Consider the following 18,175-nt stretch of genomic DNA (forward strand, 5'->3'; position numbering starts at 1 on the left):
TGAAGCTCATTTGCTATGGCTGTTCCGCAAGGTCTCTCTGGCTCCTCAGTGTCCGAGCTCAAGTCTTTGTGACCGATTGTTCTTTGTCAGCAAGATGTAGACCAAGAATCCAGCTGGCACTGGTCCTGAGTGGACTGCTGCTGTTGTTGTGTGATTGATGTAATGGAGGTTCCTTTTCTCTGTAACCAACAGCTTCAGAAGAGTCAGCCTATAAAAACGCGTACTTCTCTTTGTCTTGAGGAGTTCCAAACTTACCAAAAAATGGGAGAGTTTCACTATCCTGATAAGGTGTAAATACTGAGGTTTTTCCATACAGATTTTTAAAACATTAAGTTTTAGAAATGTTAAGTATTGACACGCACCTCAAATGCTCATATGAATATATATATTTTTCATATCGGGCTTTGCTCAGTTAACTTTGATTTCACGTTACTCAGAAATCTTCGATTGAATAATATCAAAGCACAAAACATAAAAAGGTTCTTTGATTCACACACATTTAGTAAATGATGTATTGATGATGAAGTCTCAACATGTAACCTGCCTTGCCTTGTCTTGGAGGTGGAGATTGTGACGCCGATTACACCATGTAACATGCTACATCAGCAGTGTCAAATTACTCTTGGTTTCTAAATGTGGCCCGTAGCAGCAGTCACTTTATGGGAGATTGGTCCTGAATTTCCGATACAGTTCGAACAAGCTGCAGTTGGCTACTAAAATGTTCCTCATGACTGTCAACATTAGACTGGGACATTTCAAAATCAATTAAGTGACCATATTAACAAACCTGCCACCATTCCAAAATCCAAACCCTACAGCTGGTGCATAGGAATTGAAAGAAGACATTATTCATCTTCCCTGTTTTATCCCAATCCTGATTTTGCAGGCTTAAAGCTGCAGGTTTTCGTTCATCAGATTTAAATGCTCAAATTTGTTCATAGTGATAGTGGTCCATTTTAGTACACCATCACTCTCTTGCGTGTGTAGACATTTGTTAACCATGGGAAGTGCAGCGTTTGTATTGATAGCAGCAGGCTCATCTCATCATTTATTTATAGCCACCCTCTGTCCCTTCCTCCCTTTGGTCTTACCCTGTAAATATAACACTGTTTATCAAATATTAAAGACCTACAGTATAGTGGAGCTTTCAGAAACTCAGATATAGTAATTGAGAAAGCACAAATATCACAGTAAGGCTTCTGTTAGTGCTTATTGCTTATTATCTGGTACTTTCCCGGTGTGTTTTTCGGTACACCAAACTAGTGCATTCACAAAGAGCTCCTTTTGCTGTTTCTTGCCATGAAATTTGTCTAATTCAGTCTTCAGAAGAGTGTCTTAAGGTTACACTCTACTCTCTTATTGACTCCTTTTTAATCTTATTTGCCTCATTTTAAGCTTTGGAGAATGTGCTCTTGGTCTTTTACAAATATTTCTGAAGCTTTTTCACCTGAGATGGAGGTAGCATTATCACATTGATGGCAGGTTTTTTTTTTTTTTCTCTTCGAGCTGCTTTCTGTGTTTCACTTGGTGAATCAGCATGCTGTCAGTCACACCACCACTTCTCCGTGTCTCCTGAGAGTGATGCCCAATTGCCGAGGTTTGTTTTTAGCCTGGAAGCATGACTCTACTGCAGAAGCACACCTCCAATTTTTATTTATTTATTAAAATCTAGCTGCTGCCGTAATTCTGGCCGACAGTTGGCCCACTCAGGGAGGAAGCCTTGTCCGCCATTTCATTTAGAGTTCACCTACTAGGCAGACTCAATGCCCACACATACACACACTCATACTCACACATACCTGACATATTGCAGTGCTAGGCAGTTTGCCCAGGTAATGAGAAGTGGGGAAAAGAGGAAGGAGGGAGGCTAGTGGTCTAGCAGGTCATGGGTAAAATAGTGCTAGAGAGAGGCTTGGAGCAAAACCTCAGCTCATCCAAGTGGCATTCTATACTTCTCAGCTGTTTGAATGGACTATAAAATAAACCTGCAACACTTCATCAAAACTGGCCACTGATTAAATGACCCTGGATAACATTTGAAAAGAAATTGCTGACCAACCAACATGTACAGACATGAGTATTTTCACATATGCTAATTTTTTCCTAATTTGACAGTCGCCTCAGCGTACCTCCTAATTATCATCAACCACAGCTCTGCTTTTGTTAGAAATCTCTACTGGGCAACAGTTGGTAAAACTGAGTAGTGTAAGCACCGCTCTCATCACCACCCCTGAGGGAGTGTCTGCTGTGTGTTTGTGTGTATGTGTGAGTGTGTATACTGTACATCACTCTCTACCTTTGCTCAACTTGTAAAACAATATCAGAGGTGAAAGTCCACTTAACTCATGCATTGAAGATGTTCTGTCACGCAAGCCCTGCATGTGCATCTGCACCTTTTATTTATATGCTAGGACTCTACTCCTCTCTGTGCTCACTGAGTCATGTTTCCACCACAGTGCATTCGGCCATTCACTGCTCTCTATCTTTCTGTCCTACCATCCCATTTTCAGGTTATTTATGAGAGCAGTGGCTGGGGGCAGTGTTTACTGGGTATAACATTTTACCAGGTTGTGTTTTCTTTGAGAGAAGGAGCAAAATAAACATTGTTGAATGGAAAGAAACATTTTCAATGTTGTGAATAATGCAGCGTGGCCAGGATACACTATAATGTGTGTTACAGACGTTGCCATTAACTTGCACATACAACAAAATAGAAATGCAAACAAGCGTGATAGGTAGACTTGTTTTAAATAAAATTAAGGAAGGACCTTATTATTGAAGCAAATCTTTCTTGCTGTCTGTAGGTGGACACAAAGAAATGATCTCTGCTATAATGTAATGTAATAATATTACAGTACAACTATAATAGTGCATAAAGACTGTAAGATCTTGTGCCAGCATAAGATTGTTTCCAGTTTGTTTTCAATCAGATATGGAGGTTTAGCCAGGAGGTGATTAGCTTAGCTAGCGTAACTCATCTAAAAAAAAAAGAAAATGAGAGAGTAAGAGTATTTCCCCATATTGTCAAACTAGTTGTATAAGGTAGAAATGCCTACTCAGCTTTTGCCTCTCTTTTTTCTGTGATTATTTTCATGCAAACGGCTGTTGAAATTCATTAGCTGGTTACTTTCTAAAGCTTTACCTCATCTGGTTTGGTGCCTGTCTGAGCATGGCCTTTGATTATTTAAAAATCTGAACACTCCCTTCTAGCCTGTGTGTGTTTATTTGAGTGTTTAATACACTACCACATTTGGCTTGAGACATTGCTAGCTGACAGAACATGGAGAAGTTAATTAAAGTGGGAGTCAGAATGCCAGGTTTAGTACGAGGACCACAAGCTACAACACTTACTGTCACAAATACCAACATCCAGTTTCTTTGTAAAGCAGAGGTCTGTGCAGAATTGTGCAGAAGTCTGTTCTTCACTCCTAGCTTCTGTTACAACTTCTCTCGGTGAAATCGAAAGATTATTTAGAATTGTAGAGCAGGAATTTAGTGGATGTCCCGGAAGCCACCATAATGTGTGAAATGTTGTTTCACTGGAGCCCATAATCTGTCAAGGTCCTGCCAGTGTGGCCTTTAGGAAGAGGCAATTAAAAACATCTCCTTTGCCATGGGGTCATAGCCCTTTCTTTAACTCAGCTCTAATAGAAAGGGTTTCTCTGAGATGGCTGATTTAAAGAAGAGAGAGAGTAGTATACTATAGACTGTTGCTGCAGAAGTTGAAACACAGTCAGAGTACAAGCAGGGGATTGTTGAGTCTCGCAAGCATTAAAGCAAATGATGCAATTTGCAGAAGGGCTTTTTCTTATGAGGAGGTGACTGTGATTAGCTACATTCCTCTGGGAGGGAGATTTATGAGCTTTAAGCTTCTTTTGTTTTTGCCTGACCTACTGCACAAACTGAGTTTGGAAAAATAATAGTGAGGCGGATTATTACCATTTGGCAGCCAAATAACAGTAGGATTCTGGATATTTAGTAAATAATAACTCCAATGTAACAGTGAAAATATAATAATATCAATTAAGCAATGTGCACACATTCTCTTTATGTCAAAATCATTAATACGATCTAAAATATATATTGTGCAACAGCAATTACAATCTGATTTTAAATTCTTTATAAGACTTGTTTTCCTCTGTCCTGTCTCCTATTGCTATGGTAACTGGGTCCTAACAGTTGACCTGATCTGGCTCTGTAGATTATCTAGAAGTAAACTCAGCAGGCCCTTACATATAATAGACAAATTTGTCCTGACAGTTTAACGTTAGGCTTCTTCATATTTGTAGACCAGTTAGTTTTTACTGGTCTTAGAGATGTCAGGTTCAGAGGCTGGACTTTGACTTGGTTTTGCTTTTGTGGTCTTGATGTAGCAATGGTGACGACACATACATCATGTTATATTTGATTAGAAATCAGTGGAAATATTGACATTTTGAGACTAATTGTCAAACAGATTCTCACTACTTAACAAATGGTTGGTTTTGCCCACATTCCAGCTTGATTGTGCCACTGATGTTGTTCAAGTTACCTTACAGAAATGAAAGAAACACACATAGAGAGCACACTTCACACAACTCATTTAGTGTCTGACAAATGTGGAAATGACATTGTGTCTTTTGATTAAAGATGACATTCAAATATCATTGTCAGTTAAGCAACAGATAAACATCAATCTCAGAAAAATGTGATCATCAACCCTACCAAAATTATAATAGTATCAAGTTTTATCATGCGCCTTAAATATGACTTACAGCAGGGCTGTTGTATGGGATTGAATGAGATTGTACATGTGAATCTAATTAACTGGCATGAGCACTACATCATGTTAATTCATTAGGAGATAATTAAGTGGTGATCACGAGAACACAGAAGTGATGATTTAGTTTAGTTAACAGGCCAGAAAAGAGTTCAATTTTAATTTGATTTATATAGCACCAAATCTTTACAGAAGTTATCTCGGGTCACTTTTTATATAGAGCAGGTCTAGACCGTAGTCTTTCCAATATCATTTATTATACTATATATATTAGTTACGGTCCAGTAAAGATCTGAGATAAGTATGACCAGCGTTTGCAGCTCTGGGATTTCAAACTATTCATCCCATGAGGAAAGAGAGGACATGTTCCTTCATGTTCCTACCTAATCTGTGTACCTATGTACTATAGATCTAAAATCTAGTCTTTGATCAGATAAGTAAATCCACGTGACTTTTTCAAAATCTTCACTCATAATACAGAGTGAGAGTCAGTAGTAATTGGTGATTTTCATGGAGTATGATATCTTTGTGGAGAGGATTTGTCACTCTATAAGGTCTATAAGGATTTGCTGCGCTACTGTAGCCACGAGACACAATATTGCCACACTCCCTGGAGTTTGTCTGTAACACTGAGTTATTGTCCTTGTCTCCTGAAGGGCAGATCGTATTCTGGTTTTGAATTACAATGTGTTCTCAGATAGACAGATCACAAGTTGTAGTTATCTGACAGCTTTTGAGAATTGAGTGTTTAAGTCTCAGAGTACTTTTCGCAATATAAACTGAACCCATTGCTTTTGAGAACCAGGCTACTGTATGTATCAGTTCATGCAATTGACATACATACTGTGCGCTCAAATAAATACACACTTTTTCTCTTTTTCATTTTTGAAATCAAACAGAAAGAATGCTGATTATTGTGTCACATCAATCGGTTCTAAATTGAAATATAACACAACCCCTCCCATCACTCAGGAAACGCACTGAGACAGTTGTGTCTCTGTTGGATTCCTTTGTAACTGCCTGACGTGACCTGCACCAAAGACATGTCTCTTCTATGCTTAATTTAGCCTGGGATGACAGGGACAAAGGTTTGAAGTCTTCCTGAGCGACAGACTGTGTCTCCTCCTCTAATGGTTGTTTGAGTGTTATTATCATATGTAATATAGCTCAGAGTGAGTTTGTGCATCAAAACTGTGTTCAGGAAAACAACTGTTCTGGAAGACTGTGTTTGTGGTTTGGGTCTGGGGAGGAGCAGCAGGGTGATCAGGCAGTAATTATGTGTATAAATGCAGTTCAGGCGTATTTAAATCTTTTGTCAGTATCCACTGCAGCAAAATGGACTGAGACACACAGTGAGAGAGCTAAGCTGATGGCCTGGCAGAGGAAATGTCATGACAGGCTGGTATATTTCAGACCCATAAAGAGTTTTGACTCTTGGTAACAAAGAAAGAAGTCACACTAAGCTAAATAGAGACTAATCATAGTATTGATTTGAATTTTAGTGCAAAAACGACTCTGAAAACAGAAATATTTTAAACCTTTTAATTGAATCAAATGTTATTTTGTGGAAATAATTTGCTTCTTTCCTTTCCCCTTCCTCTACCTCTTCTTTTCTTCTTCTCTTCTTTGTCCTCCTGCTTATCTTCTTTCCATTCACTTGTTGTTATTCTTCTCTTCCTTTCCCCTCCACTTCCCTTGCTTCCTTTTCTTCTTCATACTCTTTTCCTTTTTCCTTTTTCTCTCCACCTTTTCTCCTTCTCATTTTCCTCCTTGTTCCTCCTCCTGCTTCTTCTTCTCTTCCTTTTTATCCTTCTTCTCCTCCCCCGTCTTCTCCAACATATTCCCTCCTTTTCTGCTGCTTTTCCCACCTTCTCCTCCTCTCCCTCCTGCTCTTTATTCTTCTTATTTGTCTTTTGAATCATCGTTATTGTTATGTATCATATTATAGTAGGGCTGTCCCCGACTAAGGATTTAAATAGTCGAATCAGAATCATCAAGTCCTGCCTATACTCGACTGATAGTCGAATCATGTGTGTTTTTGTGTACGCCGATTGCAAGTCTCTCTCTCACTCTTGTCTCTCTCTCTCTCTCCTGCATGTATGTCGCGGTTCCTTGTGGGTCCATTTCAAGTAGCTGGCTGTTTAAAAACGATAAAATATTCTTTATGTGGTTCATCAAATGATAAATTATCCGAAGGTCCCGCGAGGTGCAGACAACTCAGCACAACACCAGTGAAGCTGGGGCTCCGTCTCTTCAGCAAGTGTTCCTCCATTGCAACTACACACATACACACTACGCCTACACATGCGCACTGACGACCCGGGGTTAGGGTTACAATTTTGGATTTATTCACCCACTTTAAAAACATTTATTGAATTTTTTTTTTCTTTTTATATGTTTATTTACAGCATTAAACATTGAAATGTATATTGCAATAGGATGTATATTAACTTATTGGGAGAAAACTGGTAGTTCTATGTAAAATCAGACGTTGAGCACCCCCATATCGCCAAAATGGCATGATCCATGTTTCACCACGAAGCTTCGACTGTAAGATTGACTGACGAATCAGGCTCCACCCATCGACGCATCGAATCTTTGACTATTGGGGGTCACTATATTATAGTATCTCCTCATTTTCCTAATTATGTTGGTTTCCGTCCAATCTGTCCACTGAAGTTCAGCTCAACCTGTGAGATTATTTTCTGCTGTCCTGCTCCATCACAAACAGCTATTTATATCATTTCAGCTATTATCCATAGTAACATGCTTTATTTGTAGTATTACTCCACAGTCAATACAAACCACAGTCCTCCCTTGTGCTGTCAGTAAATACTACAGGTGTAAATTCACTACACCTGGCACCGTGCCTGCACCACTGTATAGAGCCAATCCTCTTTTGTCCACAGATTACCATTAGACCATTCAATCCTTTCCCCTTATTGTACAATGGATTGAACCCTTGTTCCCAGATCTAATGGCAGGGCTGAACCGTTCTTAATATAATACCTTTGTTAGATTAGACAAATTAAGTCAACAGTAGCATCAGTGTCTTAATGCGAAAGAATAAGACATTAGTTGTATTTTGTTTGCCAAAGGGGGTACATCTGTGTCTGTCACTAAGGGACTGTTGTATTTTCTGGGTTCATCTTTTGACCCATATTTGTCTGAAATGCCTGTGGTTGTAACCTTGGTTTTGTTTTCCAGCATAGATTGCTTTTGATTTAATATGTGTTTTTACGAAAGTCTTTCATTGTTTAACAGTTTGTAGACACTAATAGAAGCGATGGCTTTGTGGTCAAGCTTCTCTGTGATCTAAATTCTATTATCAACCTATATGGCCATTGTAATCCTTAATTACATAAAAGTGTGCTTTCCTTAACAGTTCTTTTCTATTTTAGCAGTTTTGATATTTGCCTTATATTACATGCAGGATACAATGACAATAAAAATGACATTGCTGCTAATACTGCATATATACATTTATGTTCTTAATAATAAGTATACAAATATACAGGTTGATATTATCTTTTTACCAATATATTGGTATCTGCATAATTAGTATCCGATAAATGGCAAGTAATTATATTTTCTTTTCATCTATATTTTAATGCTTACAGCCAGTTACTATCTAATTATTCCTGCTGCCTTGTGTTGCATTGCATCACTGTACCTTACAACATTTAAGGCTGTTGCAGAGTATTGTGTGATGCTGACCCATCCTCTACCTTTCTTATTTTGATTGCTCAGGAGTTTGCTGCGCTGACCAAGGAGCTGAACGCCTGCAGGGAGCAGCTGCTGGAGAAGGAGGAGGAGATCTCTGAGCTCAAAGCCGAGAGGAACAACACCAGGGTGAGGACTGACTGCATTGACGCACATCTATAATCATTTACTAAAGTGAATATTCTGCCACTAATTAATCTTGCCAACTGATGACAATGACAATCACGTTCATGTTCAGGTTCAGGTTCACAGTCTGAGGCATTCAGTAGCTTCTGGGCAAAGGCAGGAAGTTTATGATTATGCTTGTTGCTTCTATATCCAACCCTGTTTAATTTGCATTCAACAAGTTCTTCTAAAGTTTCACAACTTGCCCCAAATTCTCATGTCAGCTGCAAAAAACAACTGCACACTGCGATAGACAGTGTCCTGAGAAAGCTTAAGCTATCTAGTGGGTACGGTTTTAAGGCTGTGGAAGCACTGAAGCAAACATGTGCACTGTCTGTTTCCAATTCCCAGACATACCTCATTTGCTCCCCACATTCTGCCTGAATATTTTTCCACTTACTTCACATGGATGGCTGCTCAACAGTAAAACTAAGTCCAAATGCCACTGATGCCCTGCAGTGTCCAGGTCAAAGAATTTGGGGGTGAAAAAACAACCAAAGACTTTAGCTTATCAGCCCGATTATGTGGAGCTGAAATCCAGCATCTTCAATAAGAAACATTTCCTTTTTTTAAAGCTGTAAGCACACTCTGCTGTTGACAGATAAGACTCTGTTTTCCATCCCACTGCTGATTAAGTGTGGATTTACAGTCCTGCACTATCTTTCAATGGATGGAGGCACAATATTTTAGCACAACAGCGACTGAGAAAAACAGATGGGGGGTACATGAGCTGCAAGAAACAGGCACAGACAAAAGTCATTTTCACTCTCTCACTTTATTATCACCTCAAATCTTCCACTGGGCAATTACCAAGCAAACTTTAATTAAGCTTGGTTTTGTCGCTGGTATGGTACAGTTTATAATTAAATCTCCAAAGGCAAGTGCAGGCAGTCAGTGGACTGGGGATCTGACAACAAATGTGATGACAGTGGAAACTTTATTGGTTGTTTAAGATGCATTCAATTCATAGACTCGAGCCATGCAGAGACATGATCAGAGAGGAAAAAGGATGAAAATATTTACTGAACTGAAGGAGAATGATTGATTCAACTGTGGGCATTTTGTTGAGTGTGCAGGAGTACATACAGTATGTAGACATGATGGCTACTGATGAGAGTCTAAGAGACAGTTATGTCAGGCAGACAAGAGAAGAGACGGCACTCAGTCTCCTACCAACTACAGCGTAGGTCTGCATGGGGTCGTATTTCAACCCTGCACCTACAGGATTTCCAACTGGTAACACCCACTCCTGCAGAGATTCTGATCACTTCCACCTGCTAAAATGTTTTTTATTGAAAATGTACCTGCTTCAACCTGCAGGAAAAACCAGACACATACATTTTGCTTGTGCAATGGGAACAAAGAGGGGATAAAATATTATGCATTGTGTTGTTAGTAATGTGCAATAGACTTCATGTTACTGATTAGAATTGGATTAGTGACAATTTTAGCGCATGCATGGTTAAAGGAATAGTTTGATATTTTGGAAAATATGCTTATTCGCTTTATTGCTAAGAGTTACATGAGATGATCAATACCAGTCTTGTGTCTGTGCGATAACTATACAGCTACAGCCACCAGCCGCTTAGTCTGTCCATTCAGGATGTAGCTAGAGCCAGCAACTGGTTAGCTTATCTTAGCACAAAGACTGGAAACAGGGGGACAGCTAGCGTGACAGCCTTACAGACAGAGACTTAGTACCAATCTGAGCAAGAAAGTGAATACCCAAAGTGTATTTCCCAAAGTGCCAAAGTATTTATTTAAACCTTTCATATTTTCATATATGAATTTTTATCCCACAATAATGCTGCTGAATTGCAGCTACAAGACCCACAAGTGATGCTTGGTATGACGGCTTCTATCACTGACACAAACCACAAATATATAGAATATATTAGATCAACGGGTGTTAGTTGTCATTCACTTTACTTCAGTAACCTATCTGCGTTACTATGTAACACGCGTCATGCTCGCCTAGCTGCTAATCAGGCACGCCCTCAAAAACAACAGAAGTGTGATGCTTCACTCTGTAGATAAAACCTTAGCGTACAACACAAGGTGAAATGAGGTGCTGCAGCACTGTGCAGTATGACAAAAATATGCTGGTTTTTTTTAATTAAACTATGTAAACATATTGTGGTACAACCCCTAAATATAAATATGAACCTGAAAATGAGCATAATATGACCTCTTTAATCACTTTATTCTACATGGTCGGTTTATATACTGTATTTATTTTCAATTTTCTTGAATATAGTATTACTGTGTAGTGTTTCAGAAAGAACATTTGTTTAGCTTTGTTAAAAAATGCAGCCTTTTTTAGTTCACCAGGGATACCAACTGGGAACTTGGATTCACAACCAGTGGTTAACTCCAGAATACATTTTAATCCAGCTGCAGCTTGTTCGGCAAACTTCCAGCGGTCAATGTTTAGACCAGTGGAGCGAAGGTATGAAGCCAGGTTTTCAAACAAAGAAATGGGAGATCATTTTGAATTTTACCCTCTAACCAGATCATTATCTCTGGGATATAATATTATGTCCTTGGAGATGTGAATCACCACGAAACAGTGTTTCCATAATCCAGCACAAATAATGATATATATATAAGATATGATCCAGTCCGTCTCCCAATCACATCTTGGTCCTTTACTCCAAGTTGTCATCTAGATGATGATAATTATAACAATGGTAAATGAATGAATGTTGATGATAAAAAGGTTGGCTGCGTGCCATACTAGCAAAGCAAGCTAGCAAACAAAATGTCTGGCGTCTGACTTGGATTACATTTGTAATTATGTTGATTTGTCTTTAAGTTCTACGAGCGAACCTGATGAAGCACACATGGATGCATTGTTTATTCTTCCAGTGGCTTCCAATTTTTTTTTGTTAAGTGGATCTCAAGTTGAGTTTTGGTGTGTAGCAAACCCTTTCTAATTTGAGATTCTATCACATGATGCATACATTTTACCAGCACTTGACTCAGGAGGATGATTTCTCCTTTTCAGCTTTAACAGTGATTTCTCATGTGTGTCTCTTCAGCTACTCCTGGAGCATCTGGAGTGCCTGGTGTCCAGACACGAGCGGTCACTTCGTATGACAGTGGTCAAGCGGCAGGCTCAGTCTCCCTCGGGAGTCTCTAGTGAAGTTGAGGTCCTCAAAGCACTCAAGTCCTTGTTTGAACACCATAAAGCCCTCGATGAGAAGGTAAGTCTGCCTCCATTTTGATTTTAAGGTTTCTGCCTAAACCGCGTATAGAGTAGCATCAGGAATCCACGTGTCTGCTGTATCTTGATGTTATGTCATTTAGTTGTTTTACATTTGCAATTTGCTGTGTATTCCTGTTGTCATTTGTTGGTTTTTGCCCCAACCACAGCATTTCTCCTGCCTCCTCACAGCCTGCTGATTTGTGACCTTAGCCCTCTGTGTGAAATCTCATCTGCCCCATAATCCATTCATCCTGTCCTCTAAAAGCCATCATTTATAAATCATGTTCAATGGCGTGCTGTTCAAGGGAATAAAAGCTGTCTTGGGCAGCTGGGGGGCCATCCTGACTTGGACCATGGCTAACTTCAAATCCAGCATCAACCTCCTCTGAGATTTGGCACCGTAGCCACGGTGGTACACGGTCACCACGCGGTGCGAGTAATTTTTCCATCACACGCGACAATCCTAGAAGAAGACTAGTACGTTCTGAGTTCACAGAGGAAGAGAGGAGAGCAGGAAGAGAATCTCCTCCCAGCAACTTGTGCTTTAAAAGCAATAAAAGCATCATAATGTTGCTTTGAGGACAGAGCAAAGTGTCTTTGTAAGGCTACGGGAGGAAAAGAGGACTTTCTGTTGCAGCAGCAGGGCTTCTTTTCTGCTGTGTTAACCCTTGATATGTTAGACTGGGATTAAAAAAATAGTGCATTTCTCTGCCAGACTCTTTGCTATCATTCCAGCTCAGTGCGCATGTAAATAAGATGGTCCATTAGAGAGGAGATCAGCAGGCAGATCATGATACATGATTGTTTGTTTTGATTTTTAGGTAAGAGAGAGACTACGGGTGTCACTGGAGAGGGTTTCTGCCTTGGAGGAGGAGCTCACAGCAGCCAATCAGGAGGTAAGAGCAGCTATGTTTAAGATATTGAATTTTGTTATATATTTACTTCTTAGTGCACTATGTGTGGTATTGTATCCTCAATGGTGATGAATGGATGGATGGATAACAAAATGAAGTGAAGTCCTCTATGCCAAGTAGTTGCTCACAGGTTATTTTTATTGTAAAATATAGCATTTCAATTTCTCAGTTTTTTCCAGATTGTTATGGGGAATTTGGATTATCACAGTAACACCAAATAACATACATGCATAGTGTATACTATATGTCTATATATATGGAAATATATGAAACATGGAAACATGCTGCATGAATAGGAATGCAATATAACCCAGATGTACAGATGTACATGGTAAGCTGTTTTATTTTTAGAATCAATGCTACAAATGCACAGTTCATATTTACTGATAAACAAAAGCAAGACATGTTTAAAAAATATATATCTAAGAAGAATCAAAGTTAAAAGTATGGAAACAACAATATGAAAAGTCTGCATACTAGATACTGTAGACATGTAATGTATGATGTAGGATTTACATACCGTGATGCGACCTGAAATGTGTCCAGAGGTGTGTCTTGAATTATGTAACTCAAACACCAAGAAACAACACGAGCACCTCTGCAGGCTTCACTCACCCTCGTCTTTACAGGGAATAACACAAAATAACATTGTGCACATGAGTGGATGATTCATAGCGCTGACAAAAGAGTGGCCACTTTTAGTATGGTGGCATAACTCCTTCTCAACCTCCTGTCTCAAGCAGGCACAAGTGCCAGAGCAACTCTTGCAGTGCAGATGGTCCTGTTCCAGCTGAGAAAAACCCTCAGGCTGACAGCAGACATGCCAGTCTGACACTCAGGCCTAGAAAAAAAGTTGGTGAGGAGAGAAGAAGAAGGGAAAACGGAGTGAAAAGCAGAGGGGGAGAGGTTGGTGTGTGGAGTGGGTGGAGGGACAGACAGTGAGATCGGGTTGGAGAGAAGAGGAAATGCAAAAGAGCAAAGAGAGGCAGAAGACAGAAATAGAGATGGCAGGTGGGAAGAAGAAGCAATGTGTGTGGTGTTGTGTGTTAATAAGAGTGCAGGGGTGCAGGTGGTCAAAGTACATCTGACAAGGTGTGGAGGCAAGAGGGTGAAGGTGAGAAATTTGAGTAAGGCTTAACAGATAAACTAATGATGTGTTTGGATGGAACAGTAAGTAGATGGACGAGTTGCTTGTGTTCTAAACCACAATTGGACGGTGAAGGATCTGTTCAGAAAGGGAGCGAACGGGGGGCACTGAACAGTTAAAAAAATAATAATGTGACAATCTATTTTTTCATTTACTACTTTGGGACAAAGTCCGCTTTTCAAACTGTAAAGTCTCTGACAGACATCTCAGTCGGGACGTAGCACTTTGAAGAATTTTCTCACATCACAGCAAGGCTAGGCTTGAAAGATCATACAGTACATCTGCGAGGCTGTCCCTCATAAATGGTTAACACTACTACACTTGTCAGTGCGGTGGACAGATGAGTGAGTGGACTTTGAGGCAGTGAAAGAGGCAGTTAAACTGGCTTTGCCGATTAAAAATGTCCACACCTCAGAGGCTCCAGGGAAGCAGGCAGAGCCAGGTGCCAGCAAACTAGTAATTGATTTTTGATGGAGGTCTGGTATGAGTCCCTTCTCCCTGCAGGGGTTTAGACAACACAGCCCTACCTGATGAAATCATCGGCCGTTGACCTGAAGCAGTCACAGGTGTTTAAGTGGCCACACACTGATTTCTGCTGCTGATTGCAATTTGCTGTTATTGAACAAACTGAAACAGTGGGAATCTGAGGATACACGTTTGTTGTTTTTTGACAACAATCAACACTATGACACGTTTTGAAAAAACTTCAATATCGAAGTGCAAGGGGTATCTCAGCAACAGCAAATTTGCACCCTTAGTCTTATCACAGTTTTAACAAAACAGATACAAAATTATACCTAATAAATCAACAATAATAATAATAGAACAAAAAATAGAATATTAGAAAAAGATTATCTTAAATAAACAATCCAATCAAACAAATATATAATATAATAAACTACTTGGAGTGACTTTAAAAATCTTAGCAGACTTAATAATACTTTTAAAAATTTATATTTTTTTAATTACAGTATGCAGTGCAGATACGATTTCCATAGCTAGAAGTTACCTACAATAAACCTTTATGTCATCAAGTATATTATTAAGCCCTTCAGAAAAAAAACCCAACTGTTATTGTGTTATTTATTAAGAGTTTAATGCTCAAAAACTCAGTTTGATTGACAGTGGTATGTCAACATGAGCAAACAACTGTCATCAGATTATTTTCAAATGCCGCTTTATCCTGATTGGTGCACAAAAGTCTGTGACATCACCGTTTTTCCAACTGAGTCCCGGCCAATTCAAACTTGTGAGAGGAACACGGCAGAACAGCAAATCCAGAAATATCTCATGTGGAAAGTGATTGTTAGGGCTTTTAAAACAAAAATGTTCACCTTGAAACAAGTGTATCTTTTGCTTTCAGGATTTGTGTACGTGTGTATATAATGTGTATGTACTGTATGTGTGTTCACATGCATTTGCTCCAAAGCTTGTGACTGATTGTAATTTAAGCGCATTGCACCAGAGACTTGCATGCCCCCAGCTCTCACCTTGACAAAATCAATCTTTTATACTCTAAGAAACCCCCCCAACCCTCTCTTCACTCCTCCTCACATTTGTCCAATCTCTCCTTGAATACATTACCTCAGACAGTCCTCTCAATCCAACACAGAAGTGCTAAAGAAAGATAAGGAAATGGTGATGCTGTGTAGTGGAAAAGCCCACCTCGTGCTTCTTGTCCCCTCCCTTTCCGTCAGATGTCTGCCTCTGATGAGTGGTAGATCAACAACATCAAAAAGAAATAATAGGCGCCATGTTCATTTTGCATCTGGCAAACTAGTCCTTTCTGTAATTTCCGAGCTGGAGAAGCATCTGTAGCAGTCCATCATTTGTTGATTTGTTGTGCCTGTATGTCAGGGATGGTGTTAGTGTTTGATCTCTGAGCTGGAGAAATTAGAAACAGTCTCAGAATAATGGTTTGGAAATATACGGAGGCATAATGATGCCCTCGTTAAAAATAATGAACAGAGACGTTCTGTAGTGAGTGAGCAACAGCATAGAAGAAGCCAAGCTTTTGCAGGTGAGTCTGATGGTGCAGAATGAACATCCAAGCTTAATGTAAAGTAAACTCCGTCCAAGGATGCGGTTCAGAGAAACTCATGTTATACTGCCCTTACTCCCCACTTTAAAGAAGTTCTGACATGAACTGACTCTCACTTTGATGTTAGTGAGTGCAGGTTAGGATCAAGTCACTTGAGAGCACTGTTTGTTTTATTAACAGTCATGACACTGATGGTCCTGCGGCTCCCTTCACTTTTTCATTCACAACAAATATCTGGTGTTGAAAGAGTAGCAATTTTCTTTCTTTGTACAGAAGAGCATATTATCAAGCAACAACAACAAAGATGGTCTCCCAGGCATTGTATTATCAATTCATTTTGATGCAAACAGTGTGAATAAAGGTGAAAGTACTTTTTTGTCACATACACATAGCGAAATTCATTCTCTGCATTTAACCCATCCCTGTAGGGAGCAGTGAGTAGCCACTGTACAGCGCCTGGGGACCAACTCCAGATTGAATGCAGTGTCTGGTGAAACAGCACTGACTGGAGAACCAACCTAACATGTTTTTGATGGTGGGAGAAACCCACACAGACACGGGGAGAACATGTAAACTTTTACACAAACTTTTAAACTTTTAGAAAGGCCAAGATGACCAGGGTTCAAACCCAGGACCTTCTTGTTATGAGGTCACAGTGCTATCCCCTAGGCCACCATGCTAATAAAACTTTAGATTATATTGTGATGCATCTAATAACAGATGCTAGTTGAATGCTAGTTTTGAGGCTTTTATCTAAAATTAAACCTGTTTTATCTTTTGATCTTCTTGAGCATGTGATTCATGCTTTTATCTCGACCCGTTTGGACTACTGTAATGCACTTTACATCGGTGTGAACCAAACCTCCCTCTCAAGCCTGCAGTTAGTCCAGAATGCAGCTGCTCGTCTTTTAACAGGAACCCTGAAATACAAACACATTACCCCCATTCTGGCCTCAGTCCACTGGCTCCCTGTACATTTTAGTTTGTTTTTAAGTCACTTAATGGGTTGGCACCTCAGTACATCTCTGAGCTCCTGCACACTTACACCCCGCCAAGGTCACTGAGGTCTGCTGATCAGCTGCGGCTGAACGTGCCCAGGACCAGGCTGAAGACCAGGGGCGATCGATCTTTTTCAGCAGTTGCCCCCAAACTGTGGAATGACCACCTCACATTAAAGTGGAGCCCAACCTCCACACCTTTAAATCTCATTTAAAAACATATTTTTATTCCCTGGCTTTTAATTCACCATGAGAGCTGCTGTGGTCTTCGTTGTCGCTGTCAGTGTTGGTGTTATTTGTTTTGTTTTGTTTTTATTTATCATGAGCATTTTCATCTCTGTAAAGCACTTTGGTAACCTTGTTGTTTTTTAAATTGTGCTATATAAATAAAGTGGATTGGATTGAACAAAAAATAACTAACATTATCAATAGAATGTGAACAAGGAACAGTTCTGACATTATGTCAAAGACATTTATGTATTGTGTTGCAGAGATCTTATGAAGGTCTTATGAAGGTCTTATGAAGTTAGCATGTTAATCAGCTAACCCCGCCCCCTGCTGTGTTGTAATAATACTTGTGCCTCAAGAGGTGAGTGTCCAAAATGATTTCAGGGTTTACAGACTTGCATCAACTTTGACCTATCTTACTTACAGTATTTGTGTGTACACAGTTTTCCTGTGCGAGGAGGAATTGGTAAAAATTCCAACTGAAGTGCTTTAGATAATTTGGCTAAACTGCTGGCCTCTTAACTACATAGCTGATGGTCTGACTGCTCATAGTTCTTGTTTTAAGGAATCTCAGCAATTACTTTGGTGAATACAGTCTTATTATAATCAGTAGAAATGATGGCCAAAAGTATGAAAATAAAACCTAAGTTGCAATTAACTTGAGTTGAACCTGGGTCAAGGGTGGACAAAAAAGGGGGGGCCACGTATGAGTTGTGACTTCATAGTTTGTTTTCTCTCAAAAAAAGACAAAATAAACTGAAAACTAACCAAAAGTGTGTATGCTAGGGAAAAGAGAGAGAGAGAGACTGCTGCCAGCTTGTATAGAGTAGTCAGGCAGACAGTCCAGGTGATCTGAATCTTCCTGATTACCCAACTCCACCTTTGAGGTCCCTGCAGGGAGAGTCTTGGCCAGCCTGTAGTGGGGTTCACACTAAAGCTGTATGGTTTACCAAATTACTACAGTGTTTTTCAAGCTGCACTGAAGGAATCAC

At 39.7% G+C, this 18,175-nt stretch overlaps 1 protein-coding gene across 1 annotated transcript in view; it reads left to right on the forward strand.

The window, feature by feature from the left end:
- ppfia2 (PTPRF interacting protein alpha 2) overlaps positions 1-18,175 on the forward strand; it is a 216,103-nt gene that overhangs the window by 154,946 nt on the left and 42,982 nt on the right. The window contains exons 3-5 of the mRNA XM_046072277.1: positions 8,510-8,611; positions 11,689-11,853; positions 12,677-12,751. Of these exons, the coding sequence (XP_045928233.1) occupies positions 8,510-8,611; positions 11,689-11,853; positions 12,677-12,751 (342 nt within the window). The remainder of the gene's footprint in view (positions 1-8,509; positions 8,612-11,688; positions 11,854-12,676; positions 12,752-18,175) is intronic.

Source organism: Micropterus dolomieu, linkage group LG16 (assembly GCF_021292245.1).
Source record: "Micropterus dolomieu isolate WLL.071019.BEF.003 ecotype Adirondacks linkage group LG16, ASM2129224v1, whole genome shotgun sequence".
NCBI classification, from domain to species: domain Eukaryota; kingdom Metazoa; phylum Chordata; class Actinopteri; order Centrarchiformes; family Centrarchidae; genus Micropterus; species Micropterus dolomieu.